Source organism: Falco cherrug, chromosome Z (assembly GCF_023634085.1).
Source record: "Falco cherrug isolate bFalChe1 chromosome Z, bFalChe1.pri, whole genome shotgun sequence".
Classification (NCBI taxonomy): Eukaryota; Metazoa; Chordata; class Aves; order Falconiformes; family Falconidae; genus Falco; species Falco cherrug.
Window position 1 is genome coordinate 20,371,109 of NC_073720.1, and position 24,662 is coordinate 20,395,770.

Consider the following 24,662-nt stretch of genomic DNA (forward strand, 5'->3'; position numbering starts at 1 on the left):
GAGCTCACCTGGCAACGCAGAAAACAGAGTCAATAACTGCAGCAAAAAGGAGCAATGTTCTTCTGCCAAGGCAATGAGCTGCACCAGATCTGTTTGCGCAGCAGGCGGACATGGGCCAGCACGAAGGCAAGGGAGCAGGCAGGGACAGGCAGCCCACAGCTTCGGCACTGCTCAAAGGCTGCCAGGACAGCGCCTTCATATCGGAGGGCCAAGATCTGCTGGGAGCTTGTCATGGTTTAACTCTGGCCGGCAACTAAGCCTCACACAGCTGCTCACTGCCTCTCGCCGTGGGATGGAGGGAGAGAATCAGAAGGGCGAAAGCGAGAAAACTCGTGGGTTGAGATAAAGACAGTTCAATGGGTAAAGCAAAAGGCACGCACACAAGCAAGGCAAAGCACGGAATTCATTCACCGCTTCCCATGGGCAGGCAGGGGTTCAGCCACCCCCAGCGTAGCAGGGCTCCATCACGGGCAACAGTGAAAACAAACACCAGCACTCCAAACATGCCCCCTTCCTCCTTCTTCCCCCGGCTTTATATACTGAAATGATGTCATATGGTATGGAATATCCCTGCTGTCAGGTTGGGTCACCTGTCCTGGCCATGTCTCCTCCCAACTTCTTACAGCCCTCCAGCCCTTCCGCTGGCAGGGCCTGAGAAAGTGAAAAGCCCTTGACTTCACATAAACACTACTTTAGCAAAAACTAAAAGCATCACTCACACCAGATCCAACACACAGCACTGCACCCCAGCTGAAACCAGGACAGAGTTCTGAACTGCTGTTCCCTACAGTGCATGAAGGGAAATCCAAGTACTACTTAGAAGTGTTTTAGTAAACTGATCTGAAGACCAGTTTTAGTCTCCCGGTCTTTGCTGCCTCCCATTGTGTGGGCAGACCAAGGACTTTGGCACTGAATAGCCAAGCACCATAAGGCCCTCAGGGGCTGCCTGTCTTTTTGTGGCAGAAGCAGTTGTGTCCTGAGATCGCTTTAATGGAAATATGAGTAACTACTGAGTTGCTGGGAGAGGTTCGCATCATACATACACTAAGTAAAACTATTCTTAAGTCTCCAGCATCATAAGGCTAATGATTGCGTCAAACCAAGAAAGGAGTAGATGGGATCAGTCATTATGATTTGTTCCAACATTGATCTTTATGCTATAAACAACTAGGAAAAGGTTGGTGCAGCTTGTCACAAGAGTTTTAGATAGGTACCATCTTGCACCTTGTATCAAACGTCATTACAAAGACACTTAATCTGCATCTCTCATCAGGGGAAGCAAAGCTCATTACATTACTTGGAAAATTACCACTTTGCTGTTCAGAATTGTATCAGCTTGCTCTCCTTCCTCATTAAAAAATAATTTATTTACCCAAAGTTTTATTGTGCAAAACCAAGCACGCTGCGCCTAGGGAAGCACAGCACTAACTAAACATGGCCTTTGACAGAATTAGTACATAAGATCTTAGAAGCAATGCAATGCTTTTCAGGGTCCAAGATCAGTGCTCATTTTTTGAGGGAAAGAAAAATCAAGACAAAAAGCCTTTCAAATAGTTAATCTTCAGCATTAAGGCCTAAGCCAAATAAAATTTCTGTATTCACACCTGTAATCTAGCCTGACATGGATTTAAGGATCTGGGCATTTTCTTACAGCACAAAACAGGAATGTGTTGCCCACAGCTCACCATGCAGTTCGAATACTGGGTTATACTGCTGTGATGCGTTACTCCAAAGCCAAGTTCTAAATCCTGTCTAAGACTTTGCTATACTTAAGCCACAGTGTTTTAATGTTGACGGAAATTATTACTATTTTACCTGCATTGCTGCATGCTGCACTTTTCACTCAACTTATGCAACATTAGGTAATGTGGTAGCATGCACTTTAGTGGCACCCGAAGTTCTTAAACTGTGTTCAGTTACAGCTAATATTTCAGAAACTGATGTAGCAAAAATACTGTAGATGCATGAAAAGCTTTACAAGTAAAGAAAGGTTTCCAGACATTTATTTCTGGAACTGTACACCAGGTATTAAAGTACAACAAATACAAAATAATGCTCAGTAAAATCAGTGTTTATGTACAAATATTAAATCAAATGCAACAATAGCGACTTCCTCTTGAACATCTGATACTAAAACATGTTCCGATTGTCACTAGATTTGCTGTTATGCACAGGGTACTTACTTTGAACTGAGAACAACTGGAATCTCCATTTTATTAGGAGGACTATAACCATTCCTACTGTATTTTACAATTGATATTATCTTCCTCCTTCTTTCAATGAAAAACAGGAATAAAAAAAATAGTAACCTTGTCATTATTTTATAAATTACTGTATTTAGTTTCCCTGTCTGTAGACAAATGTGCTTGTAATACTGGGCAAATAGTGTCCCCGTTGGTCAGTTTATCCATTAGTTTACATTCAAAGCTGAAATATCCACTAGAGACTTTGGTTAAATTAAGTAGCATCACTATGTCCTACTTGATCTGAAGTTTTCCTATACTTTTGACCCTCAATTTTAGAAATCAAAAAAATTGCACAATTCATTGACCTAATTGTATACAATTTAGTATTCTTCAAACAGTATTGTACACCCTTCAAGTAAATTCCGCAGTTTGACCATGACAAGAGGAAAACTAAACATTTAAAAAACTAGCATGAGAAGATGATGTATGACTAATCAAAGTAAAAGTATTGCTATAATCACAGCACCAGTTACACTTCTAAATGAATTGGCTACCCTCTTTAGATTCCCTGTACATAAAAAGGATACATTTACCCAACACTGCAATTGCCCATTATGGATTTTTTGGTTTGTTTTGTATGAAGAAAAAGCGTGGCAAAGAACAAAGAATTCATCACAGTTTGTTACAAGAATTGTGCTTCACCATCTAAGAATCAAGGCAATGTAATTTCTTCATATGGCTGCAATTCAGTTATCTTCATGCTGACTTTCAAAACGCAATTCTTTTAATAAACAGTAACAAGTTCTCCATTTAAATGTTTAAACTGAGAGAAAAATAAGTAAGTCCAGCTTTCAAAAGAAAGTTCAATAAATAAGCTATTTTACATGGATAAAGTCATAGTGGTACAAATTTATGAATGTCACATCAAGCATGCACAAAAATGTTACTATACACAGAAGTAGTCAGAAAATATTGAAATAGATATCTAAAAAGATATGAAGAATTTACATATTTACAAAATCTTGCAAATTATTGCCTCATTTTAACAAGGAATTAAAAGTAAACTATACCAGCTAGCTAGCCAACCGGCTAAATAAGATCAGCATTTAAAAATCTATTAGACTAGCTGGAATTCATTTTTCTCTCATATCATTTTCTGAATTTTGGTCAAAAGTCTTTATTAAATAACTAAAGTGTCCATTCAACTTGCTGACAACCCAAACCTTAGACAAGTCTCTGTCTACATTACGAGCCCAGCAATGCATAGATAAACTGAATATATTACTGCATCAGCTAATAAGAATGGGCATGTTCATTTAAGTGCAACTGGTATAAGCATTCAGTCATCTTTGTATAACGATTTTTATACAGACCAGCCACTCACTGTAAACCCATAGATAAACTTGAATGCATAACAATGGAGAATTATGGCCAGTATTTTACAAAATTACATAAAATGTGTTGATTCATAAACAAAAAAACAAGGTACAAAGTTCAGCACAAAACACAGCAACAAGAAGCTGACAACTTGGCTAAAAATGTCAGCGTACAACACAGGGCCAAGGCTACCCGTTATTTACTGTGTACTTACTAAAGTTACATATTTCAGATGTGCAAGTTAAGAACTGATTACAAAATTACTTCTACTTTTGTCCACTGTGCTAAACTATTTGTTTTTAATATGGTAAATGTGCTATTGCATAAACACCTCAAAGCAATCTTCATCACAATGCTGTAAAGAAAACTCCATACGCTGCATCCGAAACTCAGGATATCCGAAACTCAGGATATCAATGCAGTTCACAGTATGCATAATAAATACCCTCTTCCCTTTCAAATATTAAAGTCACTACTTTCTAATTACTCAACATAACCTTGAAGCAACTATTACAAATATCAACAACGCAAGCTTAATCACTTGAATAATGAAAACAAACTAGTGGCAATTAAATTTGTAATACAAACAGTGCAAAGAAAAAAGCATGGAGGAAAAGGGGTAATCCTACTGAAGTAAGATCCAGATTCTCATCAAAAAACCCTACAAGTTGTATACTACACTATGTTACAAGCCAATATATGTTTGGTTTGACTCTCCTGTAAGAATTTAAGAATAAACATTTGCAAGACAAACTTCCTGGATGGCTAAATTGCACTCAATGTTCAAAATAAAAAAAAAAAAAAAAAAATCACTGAAGTCAAAAAGTTCCTTTTATGGGAAACATTTTTACTCATCTTTTCCTATTTAACCAAGGTAGTGATGTCCTATTTTTGAGCCAATTATTTGCCAAAACAAAAAAATGCCATCCACACTAAAGAAAAAGTTTCAAATACATACTTCAAGGTTCTACTATTCCTATATAAACTAGATCATCCCTCAAACTGTAACACTTTGAACTGCAGTGCTCCAAACAATTTAAGATGTCTTCCAAAAGTAGACTGTCTGTTTAGCAGTAAATCCTAAGCTGTGCAGACTGTAGCTTTATAAAACACCACCTGCCTTAGGAAAGTTAAGGTACATGATTACATTAGTCTTCCAAGTTGTGGACAAAACCCATCCAAACACAATATAGCCTAAAACGTATCTGCTTAAGCCGGTAAGGAAGTTTGAAGTACACAGACACCTATGGCAGCATAATTACTTCTGTATAAGGTAGCCATGGCCTGTAATTTTGCAACAGCATCGAAGTGTAGGTCTTCACACTTTGCTCATGTTAAGTCCCTTGTGCTAGCTTCCACCAAGATGAACTTGCTGTTTTGTAAACTGAAGTGCTCTAGTTTAGTATCACATGAGAGAAGGTTCCATTTAAAAAACATCCTTGTATGTTTGTGCAGTTTAAATTAAAGAAATCCATCCCTGCCTTTATAAGAAAGAAAAACAAAACAAAACAAATGCTACATTGAGCAGGGATCGGGATCGGTACCTGTAAACATTGTTATTCCACTGCATCTGTTACGGCAAAAGTAACTTAGACTAAAGTCACTCCAATCCGTTCAGAACTTCTGTGCTGGTTTTGAAATGGTGGCCTCCGTCTACAGGCTTTAAAAAAACATGGAAGCAGAGCTTAAAGCTGCACCACAGAGTTCTCTTAGTCCCAAACTCTGCCAAATAACCTATGACATTTCCACATTTATGGACTGAAAAACGAAATTACTCTTGATAAATCAAGATACAGTTCTATACATACAAAGACATCACTGATGTCATAAAGTTCAAACTTCCAGTGAAAGACTAAGCAAACCTGATAGCTCCCATCAAGTTTACTACTACTGCATAAAGTACCCATTGTTTGTTTTCCACAGTCATTCTGAGTGAAGGGCTGCATGTTGGTGAAGAGTGTGGGTATTGATAAAACCATTTGTCTCATTTGCAGATAGACTGCTGAAGTCAGCCACTGAAACAGCCATTTTGGCACTGGTAATATGGTGTGTGTGGTTCTCAAAGTCCACACCAAGGTTATTTACAGAGACATCATTCATGAAAGATTCTGGGACAGCAATTCCCATTTTCAATCTCTTTGCAGGTCTTTCTGTCTCCTCACTGCACATGTTTATTGGGTTTAGCTCTGAATGATAAAAGCCAGTCTCAAATAAATTAAAACAATCACTTTCACCATTGCTAGGTAAGTTAAGCAATTCTTCTGTTCCAACAGGCACGTGATTAACTGGTGCTCGGGGTAAGCTGTCCATAGAGGGAAAGGCGTCATCGAGGCAGTTCACATCTGAAGTGTGGCAGACTGTAGCTACACTGTTTGTCAATGCTGAAAAAAAGATGAAGACAAATGCAAATGAAATAGCTGTTTACATAGTTACAACAAAAAGGTGGGGTTTTTTTCTTGATTTACCTGTCAACTCATTGGCAGTGATAGAGTTCAGAATGCTTAGCTGTTGATCAGGAATGGTTTCTGTTCGACTATTAGATGTTAAGGCTGAAGAATGCACTGCTCCCCCAAGGGCTTCTGCTTCATCTACCAAACGATCCATGTAGTCCCTAAAAGAATATTGCATCCATAAATATTATTTAACTGAAAAGAAGGCCTAAAAATTATGATGGATTTAATTTTAGTTGCCATAGCCACTGCAGCATTATGCTGCAATGATAGAAGGAAAAGGAAAAGGAAGAGAAGTATCTTCCACATTTATGATTTGCAACAGAAAACATATTCCAAGAATGTTTTACTTACGTAACTCCTGGATGATGGTTGTATCTCTTCTTTCCAAATCTTGTTTGCTGAGCAAAGTAATCATAACGTTCTGACTTTTTCCACATGTAATAGAAAGCCACACACTCAGGAACTGTTCTGGTTCTTACCTAAAAGATGGCAAGAAGAACTGACAGTATCAGTGTAAACCCTTATGTTTTGTCATCTGCCCAGCTCCCATTCCTGCATTCTAGTAGTATCTGGCACCAGCCAATTAAATTAGGAGACTTCAAACAGATCTATAGTTTCAAGTATTAAATTTGTTCTACTGTATGCTTTACTGGCTTTTGTAAAACTAGACTGAAACCGTACCTACGTTGAAGCATTTATATATATATATATATAATTATATATATCAATTTTTTAAACTACGCAATAGACTCTCTCTTAAGATGGAAAAAGCTGAGCAAATCAATGACCTATAAGAAGCGAAACAGAAAAGACCTTGGGTACTTTTGGGTAGTCCAGAACTGTGGAGGCTTTGACAACAGATAATCACAACAGTAAATGCTTAAAGATCAAAATAAAATTATAGTCTTATTGAGAAGGTATAAAGGACTCAAAAGACCCATTCTGATCTATGTTAAGTCTTTGTCTCTTCCCCCAAAATGGAGGTTGCTATGTGAAGTCAGATTCTTGGAGAAAAAGTAATTACTTCTACCTATACTCACAATAGACTGTATCTGTTTTTAGATGCAGAAACATTTCACATAATCATCAGCCCACAGTTCCAGTTTAAGTTTTACAACTATCATATACAAATCTATCCAGATACAGTCTGGCAGTAAACTATAGTTAAGCTTAATAAAACTTATAGCAAGATCAGAGGCAAATCCAAAGTGCCTTAGGTGTAGTAGACACAGACATACCAAGCAGGTGAAGAAATGAATGGATGTCCATATGCTAGTATATAAAGTCCCAGTTAACAACCCTTTGCAGTACAGTGATAAGGAAACATCTCTTGCTAAATTTCTCCATGCACTAAATCATGTCTAGCTGACACTTTCCATATACAAGTGACATCAGCTTATGCTGGGTCCCAAAACTTTCCCTAGACTTTCTGCCATTATCTGGAAAAAAAACCCAGTGGACTTCTTAGACAGATGCTGGTCCATAGCGACAAATACAACAACCCACATACTTTGCTGTGTGTTGGAAAAAATATTTTTAAATTATTTCTTTGCATCTCCCGACGACTTACTGTTTATTGGTAAGGTCCATTTAAAATCTGAAGAACCCAAACATTGTTTAGGACAGGTTAAAAGCAGGTACTGAGCAGGACTAGCTGACTGTTTTTGAACAGCAACCATAACCCTATGAAGTTTAGCAGAAATACAATAAAAACACCGGACTCCTGAAGAAAAAACCTCCAAGGTGGTATTAAAGCAAAAAGGAGATATGCAGGAAATCTGGAAACATCCATATTTGTCAACTGTTGCTTTTTGATTTAAAAAAAAAAAAATAAAAAAAAATCACTAATCTTCAGGCACAGAGGAGTCAATCAGAAACAATCCAGATCAAGATTAGAACTCCTCCACTGGCCAGAAAACTGAGTACTGATGGATAACTACACTTCTGAAAACACAACGAACTAAGCCTGTTCCTGTAAACTTACACCTTCCTGGTGACAAAAATAAGTTAAGTAAATACATATTTTCCCCTCCCACAGCCATGGTATGGAAATACTGTAGTTCTAGGAGAAGCACACATTTAAACTGAATTATAATATAAATGCATAACTGGGAGTAATGTCAACGTAAGTTGATTTCAGAGAGAATACATTGACACATCTCACAATGCCTAGCTTTTCCAGTGACATCTGAGGACAAATGAGCACAAAAATGCCAAGGTGGTTTTTAGTATGTTGGTCCTTACTTTACTCTTCTGCATAGCTTATGACAAATGTATTGCTTTAACAATTTTCAGCATCATATCATCTACCAATTCTTCTTCTTAACTGTAAAATACTAACCTTGTTTTTCTGTATGAGATGGAAGTCTTTTCCATAAATCAGAAGTGCATGTTCAAAGCTTCTGCATTCTTCTTCTGTCCACGCTGTCATCTCTTCTAGATAATTACAAAAGTAGCACGATAAACTTGATTTCACTCACTAACCTTTTACAAAGAATTAAAGTATTTGTTGCTAATGGATGAAAATTCGAATGCATTCTAAAAAAAATAATTATTTATATCCATGTTATTTCCTTTACTGTATAGATATCCTACCCAAAATCTAACACTTTTCTTCATAACAAATGATACAAGAGTTTGATTTCTGAAATCTTTCATCCTTGAGGGCAAAGGACATTAAAAAGGTCTATTATTTCTGGAGAAGTTTGTCATCAAAAAGCAAGGTATGATAACGTCACTGAAGTATAAAGTGAGATAATTTTTCTGAGTATTTCTTCTCACATAGGATACAAAGAACAGTAGTTGTCAGAAAAAGAGTGAAGGAAAAATCTGTTATGACAGATGTCCCAGGTTTGACCAAGTGAGCAGTACTTCAATTCAGCCATCACCAAAAAGAAGGCCTGGCTGAGATCAGCTCTGCTGTGCAAACAGAGAGAACTGTGCTAGGCCGTATCTTCTCAGGAGTTACGAAGCCTACTAGGCCATGTCTTATCAGGAGCTAACAGTACCAGCCTGAGCAGGGACCACACAAAACTGCTACAGCTGCACACCTGCACGTACACCACAGTGGGAGTTGACTACAAATCAGTCACTTTACACTACAAATACCTGTAGCCACCCTCAAGCCCATTGAGTTCTCCTGTACAGAAGCAGGCTGAACAGATGTGATCTGCCCTTGAGCAGGGAAGGGACACGTCTCAGGGCTACCCTTCAGGGCTGAGACATCCCTCACCTGGCACCTGATGGCTATTAAAAAGGTAAGTGGCATTTTACATTAAGCCTAAAAGTATATTCTATGCTAGCAATATCTGTATGTATCAAGCTATAGTTTAATTATTAGAACAGCAGTAAGTAGTATGTGTTTGACCACCACCTAATTATTAATTATTGTTAATCACTGTTAAAGCACTGTTTAATTGCTATTCCATTATTAATTAAAATTTAATTACCAATAATAAATTAACTATAATTTGATCATTTAATTGTTAATAAAACCTTTTCATTAACACCATAACAATGGCTTTTCTTAATAATTCACCTGCGACAACAATTGGAGAAGTTGGCAGGATGGCAGATTCAATCACTGACTCCTTACGGAGACACAGAGTTAACCCTTCACTGAAATTTTCAGATGACTGGGTGCATGAAAAACAGGATAATTGGAATAAGATAAAAGAACAGTTGAACCTTGTGAGAGGGAAACTGAAGTAATAATAACATACAAGATATTGAAGAGGTGTTTAGGAGCTGCATATCAGTATAAGGACTGCGAAGAACAAGAAATGAGAATGTTACAAGATGAGGTTGAACAAAGAAACAAAGAAAAAGATAAGAAATGCTGCTACCTCTGTGAATAGACTAATTGCTTAAACAACTGGGGGAGGAAACAGAAAAACGCAGGAAGGTAGAGGATAAACTCATGGTGCCAAATCCCTCCAGATCCTGTAAAAACTTGTAAGCCAATGATTTCCCTGGAAGACAGGGACAGAGATATTTGGCAGGACCCCAGTGAAGAATTTAGCAGTAAGAGTGAACTAGATGAATCAGAATTCAATGTAGCCCCTGTGGTGATGTGACCCTGGCTCGACGCCAGGTGCCCACCAAAACCACTCTATTACACCCCTCCTCAACCGGACGGGGGAAAGAAAATGTAACAAAAGGCTCATGCACCGAGATAAGGACAGGGAGCGATCACTCAGCAGTTATTGTCACCGGCAAAACAGATTCAACTTGGGGGAAATTTAATTTACTACCATTCAAATCAGAAAAACACCTTCCCCCCACCCCTTTCTTCTTCCCAGGCTTAACAATTCCTGATTTCTCTACCACCTCCCAAGTGACGCAGGGGTACGGGGACTGGGGGTTACGGTCAGTTCATCACATGTTGTTTCTGCTGCTTCTTCCTCCTCACACTCTTCCCCTGCTCCAGTGTGGGGTCCCTCCCACTGGAGACAGCTCTCCATGAACTTCTCCAGTGTGAGTCCTTCCCACACGCTGCGGTTCTTCTCATACAGTTCCCGTGTGTGTCCCTTCCCCAGGGTGCAGTCCTTCAGGAATAGACTGCTCCCACATGGGTCCCCCACAGGGCCACACGTCCTGCCAAGAACCTGCTCCAGCACGGGCTTCCCATTGGTCACAGCCTCCTTGAGGCATTTTTAATTCTCATCTTGGAAAATAGCAGTGAACATCAGCAGGTAGGGTGGATCATAGCATAATGGTTACTCTAAGAGACAGGCACTGAGTGTTATCATCCTTTATGATCCTTAATGAGTATGTAAGAAGTTCCACCTGACTTGCGGCAGCAGAGGAGCATGAGTACTAGTCCTTCGGATAGAATTTTGGGCTCTGAACCATGAATGGGCAGAGATATTTTTCAAACCCCAAACAGATGGCTGAATCCCAGAGAGGTGTGGGTTTTAGGATACAGCTCTACAATTGATACTTCCGTATTGGTTAGGTCTACACAATCTCTTCTTGTACCTGAGCTCCCTGAAGCACTGCTCTGACAGTCCTTCAGCTTTACCTCAGACGCTTAGCTTTCATAGCACCTAACTCATAAACACTCAAGCTCCCTTTGGATCCAATTCTGAGTAGGGAATATCTGCTCAAACTCCATTTCTGCTTTATGCAACACGTATGTTAAAATACAGGACAAAGAACTGTCTTTCCTAAATGATAAACTCTGATTTTTATTTAAGGGAGTAACAAAGTTAGGAACAAACAAGATGGAAGCTCATTTTCCACTGTAAACTTAAGCAAAGATCTCCACACTCTAACAAAGACCTATGAAACAATATGGTAGAATGAGAAGGTTGGTAGAGCACAACATTAGCAAGTGAGGAAGAGAATGGGGCTTATTTATACAGCCAGCTATGTTATCCTGATTTTGGTATAAATGTCATCAAATTATAACTGATTGTGATCTCAAAAAGATACTGTAATATGGGTGAGAACTGTCTTATGGGAGCAAAATTATCGCTCCCCCCACCCCTCTCCTCAGTCTGTGCTATTATTAACACAGCAATGGAGGAAAGAAGGTAAGGTCAAAAGCTTCCTTCGATCATTACACAAGTTGCAAACTTCTCTAGCAGGAATTTCCAACAGGTCAACAGCCAGATGATATCTCATCTGTGATAAAGACTTCATAGAAAGGGATGTGTTCATCAATCTGATTCTTAGTCAAGGTTTTTCCACATAACTTTTTCCACTCTTTCCCCCACTCCCTGTCCCAAACACACATCTCTGAAAAAACAGGTACCCTCTCTTACCCTGAGATGCCTTTCCATTTGAGCAGTATCTCTCAATTGCTTCTTTAATATTATGGCTACTTTTAAGAAGTTCATACAGCGCCTATAAAATAGAAAAGTCTTTAGAAAGAGTCCAAATTTGTAAATATCTGATCTAGACCTCTAGAGGTAGCCTTTCAGTGAGCATATCTAATGTAAAAAGAGGATTTCTCTTCATACATGACACAAATATTAAAGTAACAACCAAAAGCAAAAACATCCAAAAGTTGAGGCAACGCTTAATTAAAAAAAATTAAATCATGATAAGCAATTAAAAAAGCTGGATTTGTCAACAGCATGGCAATCAGAAACATCACAGATCACAACGCTGCCAACAATCTTGTAATTTTAAGCATGTGCTTACAACTACAAATAAGATCCTGACCCCAATAACACCTAATTAAAAAAAAAAAAAAGAAATTTAGTATTTCTGCCTTTGTAATACAAGGCAAAGAGAACACATGTTAATTGCAAAGCAATGTGTCACAAATGGAACAGGATATAAAACATACTTGTTCATTGTCCCGTGTATGTAGTCCTTCAGGAATTCTGCCAATCATTTTTTCATTTCCTGTTCTTAAGGAGGTTTCAAAAAGGTATTCTTTAACTTTACTTTCTGAGATCACGTCAGGTTTCCAAAGTAAATGGTCTTCATTTTCATAAGCTGTTAAAACAGAAACCCATTAACACCAGGTGGGCCATTTTTAAGGCTGTAATATTACAAGCTATTTCAGAAAGACGAAGAACGTGAACACAGAAGTAATCAAATCAAGCACCATCACACCAATTTTAAGCTGCAGCTCACTTTTTCCCCAAAAGCTTCAGTTAAGAGACAGACTCTGCAGCGTGACATGGTAAAGAGATTCAGGTTCCATGAGGATAACTGACTGAACTCTATGACAAAGAGTCTTTACAGAGGAGCTTGTTGACAGTTAGATGATTCAAGTAAAATTACGTATATGTATTTATCATCTTAATATAAAAAAACTAGCAAACCCATTCAGTTTTACTCAGCTGTTTTAAAAACAAACTAGTTTACAGTAAAAAAAGTGTAAGATATTACTTTAATATTCCAAATGTTACAAGCCCCACCCCCCCAAAAAGAAGAGGTGGTGACTAGTTGGTAATTTTCAACTAAAACTTGCCAAAAATTACTCAACAGAATGCAAATCTGACTCTCAATGTGGTAATACTGTTAAGAACTTGTATGTTGTATACTTTACAAGCAATCAGGATGTCTAGTCCTCCTTCATAGTCCACTAAAATCATGTATGCTCCCCTTAAGTAGCTTATTTGAAAGAAAATATACTGGAAATACACTGGAAATACGCAGGAGTTGGCCTGCACCTTTGTCAGTCTGTACTTGTTTTAATTATAAATTAAACTATAAACCCTTTGCTCTGATCAATAGATGTGATTAACACTGCACATAATGTTTCATGTACTCTCTTGGCAATACAGAATTAAGAGTTACTCAATTCAAACATGTGAGCACAGTAGCTGTTACAGTAGAAGAGATGATTCTCAAATCTCTCATAGAACTACATGAAACAACATTAAACTAAGGTGAGGAATAAAATTACATCTTCTCTGAAAGTTCTGCTATAGCTGAAGAACACAAAAAGCTTCCTAACAGACATATTACAAGTGTAAAGCTTATAGCAGTGCAGAACTGCCTTCTAGCACAATCCTGGTAGCTGGGACTGTGTAGCAGAAACATAAGCCCCTGGTTGCCATCACAAACTCTTTAGGGAGTACAGAAAAGTCTTCGCAAAATCCTTCATCCTTACAGTCACATCCAACCTCTCCAAGCACTGCTGATGCTCAGTTTCAACCTCCTTTATCAATCAAGGCAACCCAGCACTTCTTGCTGGAGTGGATGACTGATAATCTCAAGAGGAGCTCCTCAGGCTCTCTGATCCCAGAGGTACCTCTTTTCTCTTGGCCACGCCAGCAGACAAGACTCTCACTGGTTCTCTCTAGCACCAGCTCACTTCAGAGAAAACTGTCAGACTAACCCCATCCTAGTCATCCTCTGGTTATTGGCATCATGATAAGCAATTAAAAAAGCTGGATTTGTCAACAGCATGGCAATCAGAAACATCACAGATCACAACGCTGCCAACAATCTTGTAATTTTAAGCATGTGCTTACATGCTTACACTTCTCTAGTTCTTGGCTGAGGAGAAGTCAAGATGTGTAAACAGTGAAAGGACTATCCAGATAGATCTGATTCTTACTCCTCCATTTCTTACAACCAGTAAGCATCATGCTTGATTCTTAGAAAACAGGAGACTTCCCTAGGTGTCTTAGGCAACACAGGAGATGTTCATTTGCTAATGCTTCCAGCTCCATCCATTTTTGAATGTGGAGAAGAATGTTTGGTATGCAGTTGGTAATGATAAAATGACTTTATATACTTCATTAGAATAAAATCCCCGTGAAATGTGCCACCCACGAGCAAATTTATTTGCTTTTTGAATTCCACAGCTGTATGTACTATACTTTTCTCACAGCACACGTTTCTGAAGATACAAAATAAAACTCTGTTAAATAGGTTTTTTTTCACTCTAGCACAACTGCAGATTTTAACCTAATTTTACACTGGAATAACATCATACTGAAAACATCTTTTTAAAAGACAGTGTATCAGGACCTACATCATCTACTCATGCTATGGCAATTTAAAATAGTTTATTGCTTTCTTTTCCATAACCATTTTGTAACCCACATTGTTGTGCTATCTAAAAAACAAGCAAAGAAAAATACAATTTTGAAGATCTTCAGTGTAAACTAAGTTACATGCTCATAGCCCAATTATGATACTCTGATGAAAGTATTTACTCCTTGACTCATAGTCTGTGGCCTCCTAATATTACTAGATACTTCAGAACTAACACTGTAACCCACCCTCCAACATTTTCTTGAGAATGTCCTCTCAAAGTTGAAGAATCATATTTCTGAGATATAATTATGTGGTTGTGCTACTTCAATATTCTAGTGCCCTTTTTTTTTTTTTTTAAAGTCTCTGAGACTTCAACTAAGCCACTGAACTTACCTTATAAATTTAAGTAATATTTATCAATCAAGTGCTATGTATAAGCAAAATAAAAAGCAAAACAGTGAGAACAACTTACCCTTTTCATCATCACTGTATCTGCCAACGTAAGGTGGAATTTCAGCCTGGTACTGTGAACCAACCATTATCTCCTGAAGATGGAAAAAAAATGAAAAGAGAAAGGTATTAACTTAATATTTTGTGTATGGAAGGATGAAAAATGCCTTAACCTGGCATTTGACAGAGTATTCCACAATTACAGTACTATTGTAGGTATGTGCTATAAATCTTACTGCATTTTTCTTAACAGTAAAATTTTAACATTTTTTTAAAAAGATATTATTACCTTTCTCAAATCTTCAGATGAATTACCATTGTCTGCCTCTACATCTTCGCCCTCTGATTCCTTATCTCCATCACACGTAGTGTTTGCTTCAGACATGAAAGAAGTTTGTTTTTAGCTAGGAAGAATTTTCAGTTCAAACACAGAACTACAAAATATCATTTACTTTTCAAATGAGAACCTGCTTTTGTTCTGGAAAACACTTATCATGAGTCTGTTGATTCACATTTCTATCAGAATTCTGTTAATCTATGCTTCTATCAAACTAGCACAAAGTCAGAAGGCACTGGTACTTTTATACTGCTGAAGTGAAACATTTATCAACACAGCAGCTGAGACCATCTACTATATTTCTAACAGGCAAAAGGAAATGAGATAATTTTTCATCAATTCTTTCAATAAAAGCTTATACCTTACAGAAAAGGTACGAGAAACTCAGAAACTTTCAGGGTTGTGACTTAGCCTCAGGTTAATCACAAAGAAAGTAAACTTGAAGGCATGTCTTTATTGCCTACTAAAACCTTTCATCAGAAGTTTTAATGGGCATTCAAAACATTCCTTGAACAAGGCTGCCTCAGCATGGAGTGAAGACAGATGCGAGACACAAAATGGAATAAGCAGAAGACAGCAAAAGACTGCTTGTTCCTCTTTAACCTTTCTTTCTGTAGGAAGAACTACAGCAGAGCATTCCAAGCAATTCAAATACAGTACTCTATATAAGAACTCATTTCAGAATCTGGAATGCAGTAGTACAAGGCTCTGAAGTAACTCTATTTTTATAGCTGTATAATCCCCCAACAGAATGGAATCTACAGTTCTGATACAGCTGAAGCTACTTCGTATTCCTAAACTTCAGAGACAACATAAATAGGGTTGCAACTGTAGCTTCATCACAACTAAACAGAATCGTCAACATCAGAGACAGCATGCAAGAAGACTGTATGAGCTGGGGCTCTTCTTCTGTAGTCATTACTACAACCAGAAGTAGCAAGCAGGAAGCTAACCTGAATGCATGAAATAACAATATGCCTATATAATCACAGCCAGTTGTTTTTTCCAATTGATGCAAATTTAATAAAAAAGCCTGTGTTATACATTAGACACGTTTATCTCAAAACTTTGTTATCTTAGTATCTGAGAAATGGACAGAGACCAGAAAAGAAGATTAAACTGCCAACGGCACAGAGAACTGACATCTCCCTCCCTGAAATGGTGGACATTTGATTCTAAGATGTCCAGCCAAGAGTTCTAATAGAGAAAGTACCATTCTGATAGAAAACCATGATAGCTGAAAACAAACATGACTGTTTCTTAACCCTTATTAAGATGAGAGGCTAACCATTTTTTCTGTAAAGCTGCCACACTTTCAGTGTCATATTCATTAACTTAAGTGCCAGCAAGTTTGGGCTTAAGTTTCAGTTACTTAGTTAAGTTAATTAACTGAAAAAAGGGCGTAACAGTTTTTAAGGGTTTTGTATCTCTTCCATACAAATGTCTATTACACAATCACCATGATGCACAGGGCTTTGATTGCTGATGACTGAGGCAGCAGACCCACTTTATCATCCCCCTTCTCTAGAGGAATGAAACCCCCCAGGAATAGCTTAAGATACTTGCCAAATTAAAACTGTGACAAAAGTCCTCCACACTGCTCGAACTCTAGTACACCAGTGAACAAATAAGCTGCAACAGGCAATGAGGAATATCTTCTCCAGGTTGGGTAAGTGAACCACTGGTTCTCAAGTCTTTCCCAACATAGCTCCATGGGTAGTGATTTTTGGTGGTCATGGGTTTATAGGTCCCATCCCATATAAAATCACTTTGGCTCACCCTATGAAGTCCTACAGAAAAGTGTTGAATGTGTGAAGGGAAATAATCTTAAGCAAACTGCATCCCAATATACAACCACAGGCTGCATGGAAGAGTCACTGGCTTAAAAACAGCAGCAAGTATTTCAGTAGAGTAACACTACTTTCAGAGAATGAGTTACATATTCATGTAATTCACTAACATATTGAAAACCATTAAGGGTGACACCAATACAGTAACTTTATAATTAATAGTTGATGTAGTATTTGTCGAGAAAATACTTTTACTTATGCTTTGAGCATAGTACCAAATTTTAGGTAATCAGCAATACCAATCAAAGACAATATTCATGGTACAGCATCCTGCAAAGCACTGTTTTTCAATTCCTGGTAAAGTCAGCACTACTCTTCAATTTTCACACTTTAAACTCGGAAGCTATATACAATGCTAAGACTTTTTGAGTACTATTATAAAAGGAGGTTTCCTACATCTTAATGGCCGCGGAAAGAAGTCAGTAGCCTCATGTGAAGTAACTGATGGTGTCAAGTCATCAGCAGAGGACTGTGTTTCTTCATCATCACCTGACAAGAGGTCTTTAGCGATTTCCTCCTGTATTATTAAAATAAAAAAATAAAACCTCAGATTGACTATTAAGTAGACTGGTGAGCATTTAGATTCAGCAAACTGTAAGTCCCATTAATTAAAATCAGTTACTTCACCACAAATGAATTTAGCAGACCATACTCCCTTAATTAAAAAGCAAGTTTGCTCTTCCTAAATCTAAGAGCAAATATAAGCATTTACTTCAGAGCTGAACACAGGGGTTCATTTCCCGTTTGTCTTCTGTTAAAATAAACACACAAGAAGTAACTTCAGCAATCATCAATGTCAGATGTTCCTCCAACTGCTTCCAAAGAAAAATGCCAGTAAAAACTGCCTCAAATCTTTAGAATTCCGTCATTCTTTCTATCACAGTTATACAAAAGCTTTAAAAAGCTATTACCTCTTAAACTTGGGGTGGGTTTGTGGTTTTTTTTTTTAAATAATAAAATCAAACAGCCAGGCACTTTTGTAGACTTTTGCTGAGAGGACAGTTACAGATAACAGACAACCTGTTATCTTCCCAGACCACAAAAAACATGGTATTTCTGTAAGTTTAAACCAAAGATATTAAGAAAGAAGAAGCACACTTCCTTCAGTAGCAGACATATTTGAACTCTTCCGCATAAAGGAGTTAGGAAGGGAAAGAACTGTATTAGACAACAAGCTGACTACACTTTCGTAGTCTCAACACAATCATGAATCCTAATGAGAATCAGATGTGCAGAGCCATCATCATACACTACTTTCTGTGGAGCTCATACTCAGAGAAAAAAAAAAAGGCATATACTTACTACCTACATACTTAGAATCCAAACTACTAGCTGCATATGCTTTGTAACAACAAATCATACTAAAATCTCAGAACTCAAAAGTTAGCTTGCAAATCACAAAACTTGAACTTTCAGGTTTTTACATCAGCAACGCAACACAAGTCACTGCACATAAAACCCCTCTCTCACTCCACAAAGTTGTAACCTTTCCAAATGATACGTGTTTGAAAGCAAACCACCAAATCATTCAGGAGTGCATTTTCAAGATATTCACAAATGTTTTGATGTGTGTTGGAAGCCAGAATAAAGACTTCTGGACATAATCAAAAAACCGCACCTATTCAAAGGGTTTTGGATGTGTTTTAGAAGAACACTTTTTCATTTCTCATTTCTGGTAATATAGCGCCACTAAAGTTGCTATCCATTTTTAAGTGCAATAACTATAATTAGAATCAGATCCTCTATATCCTTGCAAAAGGGTGAATTCAGAGTAGTATTGTATAATGAATTTAACAAAAGTATGTATTTTTTAACACCAAGAGATAGTGAAATATAATTTAAGGTCACCTGGATTTCTGCTTTTAAACCATATTAAGGTGAAAACAGTTCCGACTTACTTTATCTAGAGTCATATCTGGAAGTTCATCTGCAAGTTCACTTGGAGAGCTATCTGCACTGGAACCTGCCATAACTGGAATCGTGGGTTCATAGCCATAGAATGCCAGTAAATCTTCCAATGGCATGTTTCCTTCCTAATACAAGAGGATTTACAAACATTTCAACAAGTTACCAAATACTTGTAAACAGTTCAGGCTTAAAAGGATAAGACATATTTTGAAGACCAAAATTGACAAACAAACAAAGAAAAACTTAATTGAAAGCAGGAATCTTGATTATAAATATTATAAACACTATTTTCAGGCACGGGATTGAAAATAATTCATAACCATGTCTCGGCATATAGTGAAGTCTCATCAAACTATTGAAGAAAACTGTTTACTGCATGAAACTAAGGAGTAATTCTTAAAAATATTCTCCTTATCTTATTCATACTCTAGAGCATGATTTGCCTGTATTTCTTCAAGAAAGAAGATAATCTAGAAACATTACCAACTGCCCTACAAGAGAGAAATGCAGAAAACCTTCCAAGACTTTAGTCCTACATAGTTACAGCTCCAAGTGTGCAAAAACCCAGAAAAGTAAATCAATACAGCAACTTTTAAGCCCCCCCCCTCCATCTCCTGCACAATGTATTTTATAATGACTGTTGAGAAGGTAATAGGAGAAAGACAGAAAGCAAAAATCAAGACAAACACTTGATTTATAACCTGTTTTTTCAACAGCTTCTGATTAAGTGATTTTAGTCTCATCATACTTGCATCCTAATACAATTAATAAAACAATAAACAGTGGAGATTTTTTTAGTTACCTGATTCAATATTAAAAATATTTTCTAATATTTATACCTTTAAAAGTTATATTACCTTTAAAAATTTCTTGTTGAATTCATACACTGATTAAATTACTTGTTTTCTTTAGTCAGCTAAGGTCTTAGTCCTGCAAAGACTTTTCACAATGGGTAAACACAAACTCATATCCAAGTCTTTCCAGGATCGGGACCTAAAGTAATAAAGTGTTTCAGATGAGTGGCTCTCAGTTCTTCTTCCTTTTATTATAGAAGCAATAAGATAATTTTGTGGAGTGGTAACAGGACCAAATAAAAAAACCAAAACCCAAAAACACAGGAGTATGAATACTGTCAACTCCACACTTAGAAAATTTGTTTTTACATGGACTACAAAAAACACAGCCTCACATATAATGCTAAAAATTACATTTTCCTGGAACTCTGTTGACCAAGATCTGCAGTTATGCTGAGTGGTGTAAGCAGGTCACCAAACAGTAATGCAAGCAGCATCAGTTTGTGGGTGTTCAGCATTCAGCAGGTGTTTAAAAAAATGGTGATGCACTGTCACAGATGAACAAGAAGTGTAAACAGGAGAAACATGTAATTATAGAGTGTAAAATGGAATAGGAAAAGCCAAGGAGCATGCTGGTCATTCTGTACACCCACCAAATGCCAAACTGATGAAACTATGACAGAGAACTATCGTTTACTATGTAAATGGATGTGATCCATCATGCCTAAAACAGGACTGTTTGTGTGCATATTGGAAAAGCAAAACCTGACCAACAGAATGAAATACAGCTAGCTGTCACTCAACAGTATGCAAAACATACAGTTTCAACTTAAGGAACTTACAAAAATCAGAAGTGATAAGCTATATTAGATGATAGGACTCAAAAATCTGCCTCAGTGGTTTCTTTAGCTAAGTGAAAGAACTACTAAATGAAAAGGAAGAATATGAACTTAACATAACACTAATTCCTTTGAGAAGCTAAGTTCAGGCTTTTTGTGGGAATGCAGTGCTGTATCTTAACCAAACCTGATTTTCTTTTCTGTTTTTAAACAAGCTGCAAAGGCATGTTGTAGGAAACTGCATTATACAATACAAACTGAGGAAAAGGTTGAGTATCCTTTTCCCTAGAGAAGTTACAACATGTACGGACATTTATGAGAGATAGAGACACTCTTACCTTTTCTAAATCTTCAATTTCAGAGCCGAAATTCTTACTTTCTTCCATCATTTCCTCTTCTTCAAGAGTTCGCTCATCATCATAATCATGTACCAACATTTCAGCAGACGGGTCAAAGTCATGATCCTCAGATGATAAAGAGCCAACTGTAAAAAAAAAAAAAAATCTGAGTAATTTTTTTTTTTACGCCAACATATGAAACTACAAGACAGAAAAAATGATGGTTGCATGTGTTTTGTTTGGTTTTTTTTTAACACACAGGCTCAGAACTCTCAATGGAATAAATGGAACAAATTCCTAACCACTTCACATTCAGCAGTTTTATCTGATGTTCCCTTTCTGTATAATCTAAGTAATAGGTGCAGTTTTTTCTCTTGCAGTATAGACTACTTGAGAGAGCTACATCAACTACTAAAACGGAGTTTCAGAAAGTACAATCCCAAATTAACACTTCACTAAATAAAAGATTGTTCAAAACATCTTGAAATCATCATGAAGGCACAAAGCACACACATAACAAGATTTCAGATGCTGCAAGCCTGATTTATAGACTCTGATTCTATTTACATGACTTATATGGTAATAAGCATAGTTTTTCCACTGGTAAACAGCTAACTTAGGTTGTGAATCAGCTTCCTACTAACAGCAAAATAAAGTGAGACTCACTTCAGATTACTTTAGCCTCACAGATGGATCTTTTATTAAAACTAATTTAATTCTTAGCACTTGATCTAGAAAGGAAGAATAAACATAGCAGAGTTCCAAGAAACACTGAGGAAAACATACCAGAAATAACAAAAAGCTTCTAATGGACCACATTAATTAACAAGCCATTGTGACACCTCTATGGTCTAACAGAAGCTTTTTCCCTACTCAAGAGGACACTGATAAGTCATCAAAAAAGTCCTGTTAAGTGCATTTTGTCAAGTGTTAGAAAGGTTAGCAGTAGATTCAACAAGTTTTAAAGATGCAAATATTCTGCACCTCAAAGTCACTGTTCTACAACGAAAATCACTGAATAAGAAAGTTGTTTTCTTCTTTAACGTTCACTTTTTTCAGCTTCCAGGAAGGAGAAAACAAACAGATTAGGGTATTTCTCTTTCACTTCTTGTTTCCCCTTCTAGTTCTCACATACTAGTGCTCTGTTGCAATCGTTGACTTACAAGCAGCAAAGAAAATGTTTAGTAAGAATTGTTTCCATGGAAGAACTTCTTCAGAACTTTTGAAGTTAACAGCTACAAATTTTAAATCCTCTTCAGAAAAATAAAGCAGTATCCGTCCTTGCACTGCTTCCAGCCTTGAAAAGAGACCGTTGTATATACTAACACTTCTCAGTCTTAATGCTTCTAACTAATTTTTCAGCAATTATGCCGAGTTAATTCCTTATATGCACGTAATTACAGTACACTTTTATCTGTTTAGCTCACTCAAGGCTTTACTGTTAAAGTTCCTAATATATGTTGAGAAATATTGAGGCCCAAACCATTTTTTATTCATGTACTATTCATATTATGGTCTCACAGACCTTTCAGTACAGCTGATAACACTACTCCAATTACAATAATGACATTACACATCCGATTTTCCTGCTGTTGGCCATCACATCCTTATCCAATTTTAAGGAAGTGTCAACTGCCTTAATCTAATATGTATTTATATGTATTTGTGCTCAAGATTATTGCTCCTTATTACCGTTGTAACTCATTATATGTAAGTAACTGAAGTGGAAGTCCTATTTCACTCACAAGACTTCAGATAAAAAAAGTCCCGCTTCTTTAGTACCTCTGAATGCTCAACATCCCGTTTAAGATATTCAAAACCATACTAAAAAACACAAGCTCAATAAATTTCATAAGAATAGTTAAAAAAGATGAAAAACAGCCAGTGCGGAAGGCAGTTACACAGAAAAAAAGACAGTTCCCAAATACTTCTTCAACGGTAGCCCTGCTGATGTTAACTATGCTTGCTTGTGTAAAGTATTCCAAAGAACTTTAACTGCAGTTAAAGACTTAAAAATTACTTATGATTATGATTTTATACATTTCCTGTTAGTACCAAGAAGTCAAAAATTTACACAAGCCTGTAGTTATCAGCAACAAGACAGTCTTTCTCCAGGTTACACGGCTTTACTGAGATGCTGACTTAAGATTGCTACAAAACTTTGTTTTCATTTTGGGTTCTGAGCAGCCAATTACTAACTGCAACCGGAGTTAAAGGAAGGACTCCACAGCGCACATCTCCGTTTCTTAAAAATCTGGCAGGCGGTTAACTGCGTGCACACGAAGCATTAGGAAAGCTACGAGGAGATAAATTTGGGAAGGAGCAGGAAAGAGAGTGGTGAGCGGACGGCAGGCCGGGTGCCGGAGCCGGGCGAGGACGAACCTGGGCTCGAACTCCCAAAGGAAGCCTGCGGGGAGAAGAGAAAGCGAGGTGAGGGCGGGCTCCCTCCGGCCCGGCAGCAGGCAGGGGTCTTCGTTCACGCTCCTTCCCCCCGCCTCCGAGGCTGCCCCCTTCCGCCGCTCCCCACCGGCCTCGGCCCCGGCGTCCCGCCCCGCTGTCCCCTCCATCCCGTTCACCCTCTCCCACCCCTCCTCGTCTCGCTCGCTCGCCGCCAGCCCCTCTCCTTCCCTCCTCCTCCGCCGGCACAAGCCCCCCCAGGCGCCGCGCCCGGCCGGGCCGACGCTCCCGCTCTCTCCGGGCCCGGCCCCGGCCGGGACATGACAGGGGCCGGCAGCGGCGGAGGCTGCCGGACCGGCCGCCGCCTCTTCCCCGCTCCCAGCCCCGGGCTCGCTCCTCCTCCCTCCCGCCGGGCGTTTCTCTATCGCCCGCGCTGCGGCGGCGGCTCCGCCGGCCCGTCCCGCTCCCCCCGGGGCCGCGCCGCGCCGGCCGCGCCCCCCTCCGCGCCCGGCCGCGGCCTGTCGGCCGCCCGCGGGCTGCGAACTCGGCACCCGCGCAGCGCGGCGCCCGCCGTGCGGCCTAGTCGCGCAGGCTCCCGCTGCCCCGGCGCCGGGAGCTCCGCCGGCCGCCCCGCCGCCCCGCCGGCCTCCCTGCACCGCCGAACCGCCCCAGAGGCGCCTTACGGGGATGTCGAGGCGGGCGCGGGGGGCCTGCCGGCGACGGGGCCCCGCGGGGAGCCGGCCGAACACCCGGCGCCCCAGCCCGCTTTCCCCGCTCACCTCCGCCATATTGGGACGATTGGGCTGAGGAACAGCGCTGCGCCGAGTGCCCGGATGGGGCCGCTAAGCCAATGGCAGCCGCCGAGCCCCAGCCGGAGCCGGCCGAGGAGCGGAGGGGCCGGCGGGACCGGGCTAGGGAGGAGGAGGCGGCGCCGGGGTAGGGCGCTTTGCCCGCCCCGGCCCGCCGCGCCCCGGCCCCGCCCCGGCCGGCGAGGGCGCTCTGCCCGCCCCGGGCCGCCGCGCCCCGGCCGCGCCCCGGCCCCGCCCCGGCCGGAGAGGGCGCTCTGCCCGCCGCCCAGCCCGGGCCAGAGAGGGGGCGCGGCGCCGGCCGCCACCCGGCCCACTCGGGGGGCATGGGCCGGTGGATGCGCTCGCCCCGCGGCGTGGCCAGCGGAGGCCCCCGCCGTGCCGGCTGCGGGGCCCCGAGGCCGGCTGGAGCCCGGGTGACTCGGACACCTCCCGTCAGGGCCAGCGCGGCTCCGGCGGCGGCAGCTCTGCCGCCC

The 24,662-nt window shown here is 39.5% G+C and overlaps 1 protein-coding gene across 4 annotated transcripts; it reads right to left on the reverse strand.

The window, feature by feature from the left end:
- Window positions 1–1,986: 1,986 nt before the first annotated feature.
- Window positions 1,987–24,317, reverse strand: MIER3 (MIER family member 3). 4 transcript variants are annotated; one of them, XM_055699427.1, is made up of 13 exons: window positions 24,160–24,317; window positions 23,366–23,390; window positions 20,984–21,129; window positions 19,003–19,137; window positions 17,501–17,621; window positions 15,207–15,292; window positions 14,940–15,012; window positions 12,315–12,466; window positions 11,785–11,866; window positions 8,358–8,449; window positions 6,368–6,495; window positions 6,029–6,174; window positions 1,987–5,944 (listed from the first exon to the last, which is right to left on the reverse strand). In XM_055699427.1, exons 1-13 carry the CDS (start codon window positions 24,166–24,168, stop codon window positions 5,487–5,489), a joined length of 1,653 nt encoding a protein of 550 aa, XP_055555402.1. In that variant the 5' UTR covers window positions 24,169–24,317; the 3' UTR covers window positions 1,987–5,486. The 4 variants fall into 4 exon arrangements, with proteins under 4 accessions (XP_055555402.1, XP_055555401.1, XP_027664146.1 ...); XM_055699426.1 differs by having other exon boundaries at window positions 8,358–8,452; window positions 24,160–24,316; XM_027808345.2 differs by lacking the exons at window positions 23,366–23,390; window positions 24,160–24,317 and adding an exon at window positions 22,147–23,346 and having other exon boundaries at window positions 8,358–8,452.
- Between the last annotated feature and the right edge of the window lie 345 nt (window positions 24,318–24,662).

Bases quoted from the DNA above. Each gene is read 5' to 3' on its own strand.
- MIER3 (XM_055699426.1), bottom strand. The intron at 15,013-15,206 runs GTAATAATATCT...TTCCATCTTCAG, and splicing joins CATCTGAAGATTTGAGAAAG to GAGATAATGGTTGGTTCACA. The intron at 12,467-14,939 runs GTAAGTTGTTCT...CTGTTTTAACAG, and splicing joins ATACAGTGATGATGAAAAGG to CTTATGAAAATGAAGACCAT.